Source organism: Danio aesculapii, chromosome 9, assembly GCF_903798145.1.
Source record: "Danio aesculapii chromosome 9, fDanAes4.1, whole genome shotgun sequence".
NCBI lineage: Eukaryota > Metazoa > Chordata > Actinopteri > Cypriniformes > Danionidae > Danio > Danio aesculapii.
The window spans coordinates 36207276-36221345 of record NC_079443.1 but is presented as its reverse complement, the minus strand read 5'-3'; the positions used below and the strand labels follow the sequence as shown (position 1 = coordinate 36221345).

The window sequence follows — 14070 nt, the reverse complement described above, 5'->3', positions numbered from 1 at the left end:
TCATTTATCAAATATTTTCTAAAACGTTTTTAAGTTTTCATCTACCAAAAGTTTTAGAGCTGCAAAAACACAAACAAACAAAAAACACTGACATTGCAATATTTCGTTTTTCTGCAACTTATATTGCAATTATGAAAACAATTACATTAGATGACAAGATGAATAGCTTTGTTTATAAATTATGAATTATTTTAAATAATAGGGGTGTTTTAGGGGAGTGCTTATCATTTAAACAAATTACAGGCATATACGTTAAAACAGGGCTGCCCAAACTTTTTCTTATGAAGGGCTAAAAACCAAGATTGAAGCTTCCAAGATTGACTTCCTAATTTATTTAAGAATATTTAGAAATAACTAGAAAACATTGCTTTGTATTAACTAATACAGTATACAATTTTTATGTTTTTATAATGAACTTATTACAGTAAAACAATCTTATTTATAACAAAATGGAGTTATGCTAGTCAAGCTGCATCTGATTTTGCCCTGATTTGCTTGCACATGTCCTCTATCTGACAAGTGACAGTATTTACATTTTACAAAGTATTTATTTACGTACAATTAACATTTAAAAGAAACATTTAATTTCCGTTGGCTTATTTGTATCTCAGCACTCAAACAAACAAACAAACAAACAAAAAATATTATTTTAAACTGGAAATGACAATCTCTGTTAAAATCATTCACCCCAAGCCTGCCCATCTTTTGTACTCCTTCCTCAAATGGAATGGTGGGCCAAATCAAAGGTTACAAATGGCAAACTTTGGCCTGCAGTTTAGGCATCTCTGCATGAATAAACAGTGCTTTAATATGTTTCTTTTCATGTACAGTAATGCACATTTTGTAAAAATAATTCTGTAAAATAACTGCATGGTCTTCACAGTATGAATTTACAAAGGTTCATCTTTGTTAATAAGCCAAAAATGTAATCAAAACTTTCCAGGAATGTTTAAAGTTAACAAGCTTTAAATACATGTGCAAATGATAAACATTATCTTTAGAATATTATGGTTCTAAATTGCAATTAATCCACTAACTACATGCATTCTGAACTGTGGTGAACTTTTCTGCTGTTATCGCTACTTGACATTGTACTTTCTGCATTGCGACTTGCTGATGCACACAGTGTGGTGTCAATGCTTAAAGGATATGATACATTTTACCAGCAGGAATGCATCGCTCTGTTTCACACATATGATCATAATTAAACCAACTGTGTTGATGGATTCAAGCTTGTCCCCCACAGTCATCTGAAAATATGAGAACAAGATTTAAATATATATAACTTTGAGGAGCACTCAGCACTTTGCATTGTTTCAAGCTGTTCAACCAATTAAACGTAAGTTTAAATATTGCTGTATCAACAGTTCTGATTTAACTCCACAAAACAGAGAAACACAACTGAGTGAATTAAACTGAGGAGCTCTGAGAAATAGTGCTTGATTTTTTTTATACAAGTCTTCTTTGGTGGGTTTGTTTTTATTAGTGCTGGGCAAAGATTAATTGCGATTAATCGCATCCAAAATAAAAGTTTGTTTTGACATAGTACACAGTACATGTGTGCGCTGTTTATTTATTCTGTATACATAAATCCACACATGCATGCATATATTTGAGAAAATGTTTATTTATATTTAGATATTAAATATGTGTATGATACAAATTATATAGAAATTTAAATAGCTATGTGACAAAGTTTTGTTTAGTTTTGTATTTATGTATGTGTTTGTATCATGCACATTTATTATGTCAAAACAAACTTTAATAGTGGAAGCAATTAATCTGTAATTGTTAACAATATTATGATTACTGAATGGAATCATGTTATCCACTAGTCTTTAACACTAGTCTTTTATTAATGTCTTTAACATTAATATTTTAAAAGCGTTACACTATAAGAGATGCTGTGTTATCATGATTTTACCATAAATTTTAGCCAAAAAAAAAAAGAAATTAATAAAGTTTGACACTGCTTTTCTGTAAATCCGCAAAAGAAAAGTGGATCATTTTGAAGAGGCAAAATTGAGGAGATTTATACTTATTATAATAAAATTTTAATAGAATCATAAAAATTAAAAAAAAAAAAATAATAATAATAATAAATTAAATTAAATTAAATAAAAAAATGAGAATCCCCAGAACTGAAATAAAATAAGTAATTTACAATTATTAAATAATGAAAACTAAACAAAACTGACCCTATATAAACAAAAACCAATTATATAAAATAATAATTATCTAAAATTATAAGCACTCATTGTGTCAGTGTCGGAAAATAAAACACAAACCAAGCACTTCAGTCAAGTGCATAATTATATGCAAATACTTATACGTATTATTAAAAAATGTATTTGAATTATAATAAAATAAAATAAAATAAAATAAAATAAAATAAAATAAAATAAAATAAAATAAAATAAAATAAAATAAAATAAAATAAAATAAAATAAAATAAAATAAAGTTCTGGGAATTATCCAAGTATTATTGCATTCCAGATTAAATAGTCAAACAGTAACAATGATAAACAACAAGATTACACAGACACAGACACAGCTGTGGTAAAGTTTCAGTGACTAATGACTGCTGAAAATATTTCCAAACAAAAATGCGGTTCAGTGATTCATTCATAATTACAGTAAATTGCTTCAAAGAATCATCCGTTGAACTTACTCATAATACAAGTCAGTTCATCTGTAAATTCTTTGTTTAATCTGCAGTGTATTTTGTTTGGTGTTTGTTTTCTGTACTTCTTTTCTTTCTGGGTAAAGACACTTTTAAATTGGACATGTGAATGGCAGACAAACACATGCTAATACTCAATGTTGATCCCTGTTTAAAGAACTGGTTAATCAAAGTACAGTAACTCATTTTGTTTTGGCCTAATCCTACTTGTATGTTTTAATTTGGATTCCTCAGCCTTCATTAAAAAAAGAAGATACACAGCGCTTTATTTAGGGGGGAATTCGGGTCAATTGGGACACTTTTTACCATTGAGATGACCAAGGAAAATTGACCTGAATTCACACTGCTGTATTTTACCCCAAATATGGACAAACCCAAAATCTTTTCAAATTAATTGTTTAAATAAATTGTATTTAATTATTTGTTGCGTTTGACCACATTAAGCAAGGTTGAGCTTAATAACGAAGCATTTTTTAATCGTTAATGATGGAGTAAACTTTAGTCGTTTTTATCTGAGTGTGTTTGTGTCTATAAAAGACTCCCACTGAGAGATCCTGACTTGTAAGACCCTGAAAAGCAGCTCTATAACTCTGTTTTCTAGCCCACAGAAAGACACACAACCAGTTCCTTTGATAGTCTTAGAAAGTGTGGCCTCGGCACATAAATGGAGTTGTTTGTTAGTCTCTCTTCCCCTGACCCATAATTTCTCTGTCACAGATGTTCCCTCAAACCCTTACTCTGTTCGGCTGAGCTCTGTGGCCCAGCGCGTGGCCACAGTTACCTTCACCAAGCCAGACTCTCATGGCGGCGTCCCCATCAGTCACTACCTGGTCAAATACAAAGACATCAGCTCACAAGACTGGAAGGATGTCAAATCGCAGGGGACGCAGAGTAAGTACAAAGGTTATCTGTTGCTAAACTGAAAAAATGATTCATTGGATTTAATAATTTTTTAAAGGAAAGTAGTTACAAACAATTTATATACCTGTAAGCTGAATTTAAGCAAGCAAATTAAATTATAAATTGTTTACAGCTACCTTTAAAAAAAATTCAGTGTAGGTTTTATCAATAGCCCCTTTCACACATTCAGACTTTTCAGAAAAATTGCTGGTAATCAATCAATAATAAAGGGATCATGTGTGAACAGGTCCTTTTTGAAAATACCAGTAAATTCGTTCCTAGAATTGTCCGGAAAGAGAAGTTGTAACATTACCAGTAATTTGCCGTAATGCTGCTCTGTGTGATCACAGAAGGAAAATTGCCGAAAAGAGCAACGTGAGACGTCTACTCCAGCCAATCAGAACATTTAGACACATTCACATCTGTGCTTTTTATAAAAATAAAAGCCTTTAAACACTTTTCCAGACACATTTAGCTGCTAGATGTTAGTCAGGTAATGTTTCAATGTTCATTATTAATGCCAACTGTGGATAAAATAATTCATAAAATGCTTATGATAAACCGCTGTGAGTTTACCTGCAAGCCCTGCATTAAGCTGCATGGTGTTCGTGCACGTGACAGAGTGCTCCCATGAGTGCTAGCACACAAACAAATGTATATCTCAACATGCGAAGGTGTTTACATCAAAGTTGTTCACAATACTTATCCATTCACAGAATTTGTAATGTAGTCAAATGTGAAAACATTTAGCTGCGGTTCGCGCTTCTGCCTTTGGATGTCTCTGGGACAAAAGTAGCTGCATGAATGCTAAAGCTTTAAATTAAATTGAAACCATCAACAAAAGCCAGACCCCCTTCTATGTTTACAAATTCAAGCACAGCCATTTAGTGCTCATTTCTGGTTAATGATGTCAGAATTTACCGGTATTATGGAATGGATGTGTGAACGACCTTTTCCGGACAAATCCCAAAACGTTGCCTCTGTGAACAGCACTTTTTTTAATTCACCGGTAAAGTCGTTACAGAAATTTTCCGGATATTTACCGGTATGACTGTGTGAAAGGGGCTAATGTCTGTGTTTAAACTTAATTATATGTGAAACTATAACTTATACTTAACATCTCTCTGTTTGAAAGAAAAAAATTATTTAGCAAAAAGTTGTTCTTTTATTATCAAAACTTACATTAAACACATTAAAAATGTTATTTCCCATGCAAGCTGTTCTTTTCAGTATTCTATTTGTGAAATGATCCTGCAGCAAACAACATCAACCCTAATAATCCTTTTCTTGAGATTGGAGTAATGATGCTTTACAGTTTTTGCTGTCAGATTAAATTCAGCTTTTGCACTTTGTTTATGATCCAATAAATGAAGCTTTAAAGAGTCAAAACATCTTACAAGTGCCACACTTATGTGAAGCTGAATTGAGTGTTGATTTTAAGGTTCAACAATTTCATTTGAATCAGACTACCTGGAGACTCTCTTTGACTGGATAATTTCAATCAGTGAATCACTACCTGGATACTCTTTCTGACTGGATCGTTTCAATTAGTGAATCACTACCTGAAGATTATCTCTGACTGGATCATTTGAATCACTGAATCACTATCTGGAGATTCTCTCTGACTTGATCATTTTAATCAGTGAATCACTACCTGGAGACTCTCTGACTGGATCGTCTAAATCAGCGAATCACTGGATGTAGACTTGCTCTGATTGGATTACTTGAATCTGTGAATCTTTAACTGAAGATTCATTTTTACTGAATCATTTGAACCAGCAAATCATTACTGCAGACTCTTTCTGACTTAATCATTTGAATCAGCAAATTACTGGATATAGACTTGCTCTGGATCTATCGCTTGAATCACTACTTGGATACTCTCTCTGACTGGATCATTTGAATCACAGAATCACTAATTGGAGGATCGCTCTAATTGGGTAATTTAAATCAGCAAATCACTACTGGAGACTCTCTCTCACTGAATCATTTCAATTAGCAAATCTCTACCTGGAGACTTGCACTCAATATATCACTTGAATCGTTAACTGAAGACTCACCTGATCTATTTGAACCAGATATTTGTTTCTGGAGACTCACTCTGACTGAATCATTTGAGTCATCGAGAACCAATGTGATTATATCAACAGATTTAATAGGTTAACAGGTTATCTGAAAACAATCAGCTATTTTATGAATCTGACACTGCTAGATTTCTCCAGTTTAAAATACCAGAACCACATATAAAGTAGTGAAAAAGTAAGATATTATGCTTTGTAATGTAAAGTTTTTGCAAATTAAATAGCCTCACCAAATGCATTACATGTACTTAAGAACAGTAATGATATAATAAAACAGAAGCAAAAAAAAACTTTATGACCACAATTTCAGTTCAGAGCTCAGACAAGAATATAGCACACAAATTTACTTTTATTTTTTCACCTTGACTTCAACTTGAACCTTTATGTATCAGTCTCACTACGTTTACACAAAAGGACTGCACAAACTCTGAGTCTGACTTCACGGAACAAAACAGAAGAGCGAGAAAAGCTATGGGACATATAACTATAGTCCAACCTTACAGAGCTTAAACTGATTTTTTTTTTCACTCAAAAGATCCAGAGAGCTATAGGTAAACCCTGAGCTAATAGGCAATATGCTGAAGGCCTGTTTGCAAAGAGCATGACTGAAGAAAGCATTCATTTGAAACCATGTACATGATTTAGGATGCCATACATTGAGACTTAGCATGTTCAATACAATCTGTTCTTTTCGTTCAATAATCATTTGACGGTGAACAGTTGACTAGAGACTCGCTCTGACCAGACCCCTTGAATAAGCCAAAATTTTCCATGATAAAGAATATTTTGCTATAGCACTGAGACTTGAAAATGTACTAAAGTACTGTAATGAAGTAAAACACTTCACAGCAGCTCTCACTGTACATATTTGTAGTCAATTTCAGAGCTCCAGCAGGTATATACTGAAGCAGAAAAATTTACTTTTATATTGATTTTTATTAGCCTGAACCTTCAGGCATCAGTCTCACTACACTCACACACACACACACAATATATATTAATATTAATAGAACAGTCCAAAGTTTTACTCCATACTGACTTCAGGGAGCAAAACAGAAGAGTGAGAAAAGCTATGGGAGATAAACTCCAGTCCAGCCTGAACTTACCGAGCTTAAATTGATTGTTCTTTTCCCAAAATAGGTAAAAAAAAATAGGTAAAAATGCATTCAGAAAATAATCTGATAAACAACTTCAAGGACTTTGAGCTAATAAACATAATCCTGAAAAGGCCAGGAGCATGATTGGATAAAGCATTCATTTGAAATCATGCACATGATTTAAAAGATCACTTCGGGACTCAGTTTCTTTCTCTCTCTTTTCCTCCTGTTCCGCAGCTATTGTGTTGCTTACCAACCTTGAGCCTAACACGACCTATGAGGTGAGAGTATCCGCGGTGAACGGGAAAGGTCAAGGAGAGTTCAGCCGCACAGAGAGCTTTCAAACCCTGCCCATACGTGAGTGCTTTCCACTTTGACCCATAAATAGCGTAGGTTTGGAAAACAAGTATGTTGAGGTAATGGATGAATATGAATATAAATGCTGTTTGGTCATTTTTTTTGTTCAGGAGAGCCAAGTCCCCCATCGGTTCAGGGTCAGAGAGGGGTTGGAAAAGCGTATCGGTTGGGTCTGGTCAAGCAGGATGACGGAGGAATGCCCATACTGGAGTACATCATCAAATATAAAACAGTAAGAGAGCTTCTGTTAAAGTCACTTTTGATGTAGAGGAGCTTTGTGAAGGAAATGTTGCTGGAGTGCTTTATTATTGTTTCTGTGTGAAACATTGCTCTGCTGAGGCTGTGGTTTTTACCTTGTTTGGAGGATTCATCAAGTCTCAGTGGCATTTACACACAGTGCCGATAAAACGTTTTTTTGTTTTTTGTCTTGCTTTTTATTTTATTGAATTTTAGTGCTTTTTTGTGAATAGTTTTATTGGTTTAGTTTGGAAGTCCTACGTTTTAATTAGATTTAGATAACTAAAACCATACTGGAAATGATCAGTTTCTCATTAATGCAAAAATCCAAACCTTTTTTCTGAACTTATGAAAAATCACTGTAAACAAATATTGCTGCCTATTTTTTTAGGCAAGGCAAGGTTATTTATATTAGGGGTATCTAGATCCAATCACGTGATTGAAAATCGGGCCTGATCATGCGATTTCAGACTCGATCGGAATCAGATGTTACCTCCTAATCAGGACTCTATATATATATATATATATATATATATATATATATATATATATATATATATATATATGTCTATTAAATAAATTCTCATTGTTTTTTAAGACTTCTATAGTTATGCGGTGGCACATAGTTAGACCTCTTTCTTGACTTCACACAGAAACAGCAACACGTGCGGCATGACATCACTTTGTTGCAGAGATGCTATTGGTTAAATGCCGGCAAAGTAGAACACAGAAGTAGCTTGAAGCGGAAAGCGCAAGTATGTCTGCCATCTGGAGGTATTATAAAGTTGATGACGACAACATTGCCATAGAAAATTGTGAGATATGTAAACCTGGGATTGCCTGCTGGGTGTTTTAAGTTGAGGTGCTATTTGTTTTTATATTAGTTTTGTTTTATATTTACTGTTGCTCTAAAGTCCAAAAGGGAAGAATTTGTGTTATTTATTACTTGATTGCTCAAGCTACTTCACAGAAGTGCTTTGTTTTAAATAAGGTGAATTAAATGAAAAATGAGGAACATCCTGGATCTGTTTCTTCGCTCTTTTTTATTCTTTTTTTGTATTCTATTTTTTGTATTTTTTGTATTCTGTCGGACGTATCGCAGTGCTAATTCAGTAAAGGCACAGCTAAACAGTTTTCAGTCTTGATTTGAACGTGTCTAGTGTTGGAGCACATCTGATCATTTCAGGAAGCTGATTCCAGCAGTGAGGGGAGTGTAGTAGCTGAAGCCCGATTCACCCTGCTTTGACTGAACTCTTGAAATTTCTACTTTATTTGATCCTAATGATCTGAGTGATCTGTTAGGTTAGTATTCAGTGAGCACATCTGTAATGTATTGAGGTCCTAGGCCATTTTGTGATTTATAGACCAGTAGTCATACTTTAAAATTGAATCAGAATGTAACTGGGAGCCAGTGTAAAGACCTGAGGACAGGAGTGATGTGCTCTGATTTTCTGGTCAGAATCCTGGCAGCGTTCTGCATGAACTGCAACTGTCTGACTGTCTTTTTGGGAAGGCCGGTGAGGAGTCCATTACAGTAATCCACCCTGCTGCTGATAAAAGCATGAACAAGTTTTTTCTTAGTCCTCACTGGGAACAATGCATCTAATTCTTGCAATGTTTTTGAGATGATAGTATGCTGATTTACTAACTGCTTTGACATGACTACTGAAACTCATATCTGACTCCAGAATAACACCAATATTCTTGACCTTATTTTTTGTTGTTTGACTTTTAGAACCAATGTACGCAAATTAAATTAATCCTGATTAACTTATTCAAAAACCACAATAAAAACATTTGTTCTCATGACTTTTTATTAGGATTTTTTATCAGTGATGGAATATTTAATTTCATTCTTTAAAATCATTCATTCATTTTCCTTCGGCTTAGTCTCTGTTTCAGAGGTTGCCACAGTGGAATTAACTGACAACTAATCCAGCATATGTTTTACACAGCCACAACCCAGTACTGGGAAACACCCATACACTCTCACATTCACACACACACACCCACACACACACACACACACACACACACACACGCACACACAAACACACAAAAACACAAAAACACACACTTATATACAACGACAAGCTTTGTTTACCCAATTGTCTTTGAATTGTGTGGGGAAACTGTAGCATCCAGGGGAAACCCACGTGAACATGGGGAGAACATGCAAACTCCACACAGAAACTCCACAACGAGCCCATCTGGGACTCAAACCAGTGACCTTCTTGCTGTTAAGCAACAATGCTAACCACTGATCCACCGTGCCACCTTAAAATCAACATATTGTTTCAAAATATTTAACAGTGAAAGAAAATGAAACATTTTGCATTACTTCCTGCAAGTTTGTGAGGTTATAATGAGATAAAAAAAAAGATGTAGTTGACTTTTTTCCTACAGCTTTTTGTTTAGCTGAATACATGGTCCTTGCTGTTTTGAATAATGCAAGTCAATGCTAACCTGTTTTCGAGAGCAAAATAACTCAAGTTTGAGGAGACACTTTTTTTGCTTGTTTTTTTTTTTTTTTTTTTTTTTGCCAAATTGGATGTTAACTGTGATTGTCCAAGATGCAGCAACTGCTATAAATTACAATCACAGGCATGACTCCATTCTGATAAATGAACTAACATCTGAGGTGGCCTGAAGCTTGCGTTCATTACACTAGTGCACATACAGAGAACTGTTTGCTCAAGCTGTGGATTAAAGCTAAAAATATTGTAAATAACATTCCATTTTTTACACAGACCCATCATTTTGCTTCGCAAGACACCAGTGTGTAACCAGGTTGTTGATTTGGATTTGTTTTTATGTGCTTATTTATGGACTTACTTGACAGATTTCATTAATTCATTTTCCTTCTGCTTTGTCCCTGGTTTATCTGGGGTTACCACTACTTACTTGACAGATTTATATATTTTAATTTTTAATGGTTTGTTTAATGTGTTTTATGTTTGGTAAAATAATTTATAATTGCATCTTTAGTGATTTTACAACTAATTACACTGTCTTGTCCTAAAAGACCATTTTGAGGGATGTAAACATTAACAATGGTCACACCGTATTTGCTGTTTTACATTTTTAGTTTCTATAGCTTCTGAGAATCCAAAAAGAGCCACATATTGATTAATACTGTTATGACAGCTATTTTAACATTAAGTAATGATTGAATTGCCCCTTGTTACAGTTATGAAATAGTTTGATAACAAGCAGGAAATGTTCAATGGCCAATGACATGACCAAATTGAAATGGTCTATAGGTGGATTTAGAGGTTTTTGCAAAAAAAGCTCAAGTGTATTTAACTGGTTTTGATGCAAAAGAAAATCTACCTTCTTAAACACCAAAGAATTGTCTAAAGTGACATTTTTGGGAAAAAATAAAGGTGTTTTATTTACTAGCTAATAACCTTTTCATTATCTTAAAATGAAACTTCTGAACCTAATTATAGGAGCCTGATAGAAAATGCTCATTTACAAAAAAAAGGTCTGACAGATTTATGGGGGTTTTGCATCTGAACTCTTCAAACGTTCATTTTGGCATGAACTACCCCTTTATGTAACATGAGAACAATAATTAATTTAATATAAAGTTATTAATTATACAGCATCGTGAGAGTTAAATACCTGAAAACAAAAATGTCACCACTTTTGTAGAAAGAACCATGCAGCTGTCAAATTGATCTGCATATAACCAAGGCATTACACTGCCCTCCTAAACAAACCAAATCCAGTGCGATGTTTTGTGAAACACGGACAAACTAATTTGTTGTGAGAACATAATAAACGAACATTATCTCTTTACAAATATACCAGTTTATTCATTAATGGGCTGCTGTTGTTTTTTCTCAAACTGTTTCTGTTGTTTTTTGTTTTTCTCAAGTTTCTTGTTAGGTTGTGTGCAGCAAACCAACTTTTTTTAGGAATTGTAATGTACTCGGTCATTAACTAGCTGGAGAATAGCAGCGGAGAACGAGGTCCTGTGGTTTTGTTGTTAGTAAGTGTAAATTGTGATATTGAGCTGGAATATAGAGAGCGTTATTCCAGTAAACACGTAGAGTCGAGTGGGCGATGGTTTCAGTAATGAGCAGTGGAAATACATCTCTTTGTTTGAGCTCATTCCTCTTGTTTATGCACCAGCATGAACTGCAGCATGCTTTAAAAACATGCGGAACTAATTCTTGCACAAGATATTCTGCTGTTTTTAGGCTCTCTACTCTCAGTGACTAAATTATAATAGTGCATCAGGTGTGACCATATTAAAGCGTTTTGTGGAGATGGTGGGTGTAAGAGAGAGGGTCTTGGTGAGGAGGGGATAGGGTTTGCATACATTGTTCATATAGAATGACCTGAAATAACACTGTGGGAATCAGTCAACAACCCCCTGAGGGAAAAAAAACTATGATTATAAAGATAATAGAAGTCAATGTAAGGCCGGATTGTGATGGAAAAACAGTGTGGAGCTAAATCTGGTAAACCGCTTTCATAGATTCACTTTTTTTGTTCTCCATTTGGGACATAAGGCAAATAATGGATTTAAAAAAGATGTATCGTATAGTAAAATGTATCATATATATGTATAGTTATGTATTGTTAGAATTTAATGATAAATTACCACACATCTTTTTTAAATCCATTGCCCATAGATGAAGCAATAGACGAGACAAATTCAGTTTTTCTTTCGCTTCTTAAAGAGAATAAAATCTTTTTGCTATAAGTGTAAATAAGACAAAGGTTGCCATTGATTATTAATTTAATAATTTTTAGTGCATTTTTTGCTGTACATTTAATTTAGTTTATTTTTAATTTTATTTTTTAACTTATTATGTGCATTATAACTTAGTTTTGAAAATTAAAATTTTATTATTGTAAGAGATATATGTTAATGTTAACTGTTAAATGTTAGAGTTAAATGTTTGTATTCAAAGGTTTGGAAAAAAAAGTTCACTTATTATCTTGTTTTGACAATATAATTGGCGTATGAGGCCCAATGTTTCATTAACATATTTACATTTTATTTGTTGCCCTCATTTGGCATTTGCGTGGAGCAGCAGTCATCCTCCACTTATTAAAACTGAATGATTAGTAATTGTATATGCATCCACACAAACTGTTTTGACCAAGTGCATAGGAGAAAAATTTGTATGGCAAACGGTCATCAAATATATTGCAAATACTGCATTTTGTTGTAGTCATTGTTCTAGGGCTAAACTTTAATAATTAAGTCATAATTTTGAAGATAATTATTCATGATCCCAAATACACAGAAATAGTTTATAAGTATAAGGAATAGCATACTATTTTGCTATTTTTGACCATATAATTGACGTATGAGGATCAATGTCTCATTAACATAATTACATTTTTCATTTTGCCCTCATGTGGCAGTTGCATGGAGCAGCAGTCATCCTCTACTTATTAAAAACTGAATGATTGATAAATGTATGCTGAATGATTGATAAATGTATGTGTATATATATGCATTTTGTTATAGTCATTGTTCTTGGTCTGATCATTAATATTTAAGTCAACATTTTGAACATAATTATTCATAATCCCAATTACACTATCATAATCCCAACTAAACAGAAATAGTGGATAAGTATAAGGAATAATATATTATTTTGCTTGTTTTGACAATATAGTTGGCATATGAGGATCAATGTTTGATTTACATATTAACTTTTATATTTTGCCCTCAAGTGGGATTTACATGGAGCAGCAGTCATCCTCTACTTATTAAAACTGAATGATTAAATATGATTGTTTTTGATTTATGATAAATATGATGATTATAAATGTATATATACATACAGTTTTGACTAAGTTCATAGAAAATAAAAAAATATTTAAGGCAAATGGTCATCAAATAAATGGTGAATTCTGCATTTTGTAATAGTCATTGTTCTAGGGCTAAACATAAATAGTTAAGTCATAATTTTGAAGATAATTATTCATAATCCCAACTACACAGAAATAGTGGAAAAGTAAAAGGAATAGCATATTATTTTGCTATTTTTGACCATGTAATTGGCATATGAGGATCAATGTCTCATTAACATAATTACATTTTTCATTTTGCCCTCATGTGGCTGCATGGAGCAGCAGTCATCCTCTACTTACTAAAAACTGAATGATTAATAAATGTATATATACATCCACACAAAGTGTTTTGACCAAGTGCATAAAAATATGTACATATGGCAAACATTCATCAAATCCAGCAAATACTTGATTTTTGTGAAAGTCTGTTCTAGGGCTGATCATTAATAATTAAGTCATAATTTTGGACATAATTATTCATAATCCCAATTAAACTATTTATAATCCCAATTACACAGAAATAGTGGATAAGTAATAACATAGTGAAAGAAATACAGAAAAAGCTCATACTTGGAGTTTTGAGTTTTGAATAATTGATAAGAATATAACAAATTTGCTACACCTGAATGAAGCTATGTATATTTCTCACTTTGTAATTTTGAATAAGGATACTTTTTTTTACTTAAAATTATTACACGTTGTGTAGCAGGATTAGGATTTAACCTGGCACTGTTGGGCTAAACATGCAGCTTGAGATTATTTTTTTAAAAAGCCTCATAATAATACAAATAAAACCAGACATGCCTCATATTAGTGCGTTTTGCTATGCATGTAAACACAATGCATATATGGGAATGGTTGTTTTTACATTTTAGGGGAGGAAAACAATAAC

At 33.1% G+C, this 14070-nt stretch overlaps 1 protein-coding gene across 2 annotated transcripts in view; it reads left to right on the top strand.

Moving 5' to 3' along the window:
• ncam2 (neural cell adhesion molecule 2) overlaps nt 1-14070 on the top strand; it is a 403925-nt gene that overhangs the window by 344868 nt on the left and 44987 nt on the right. For both annotated transcript variants that reach the window (XM_056465630.1, XM_056465629.1), the window contains exons 12-14: nt 3401-3574; nt 6999-7118; nt 7229-7350. In XM_056465630.1, the coding sequence (XP_056321605.1) occupies nt 3401-3574; nt 6999-7118; nt 7229-7350 (416 nt within the window). The remainder of the gene's footprint in view (nt 1-3400; nt 3575-6998; nt 7119-7228; nt 7351-14070) is intronic.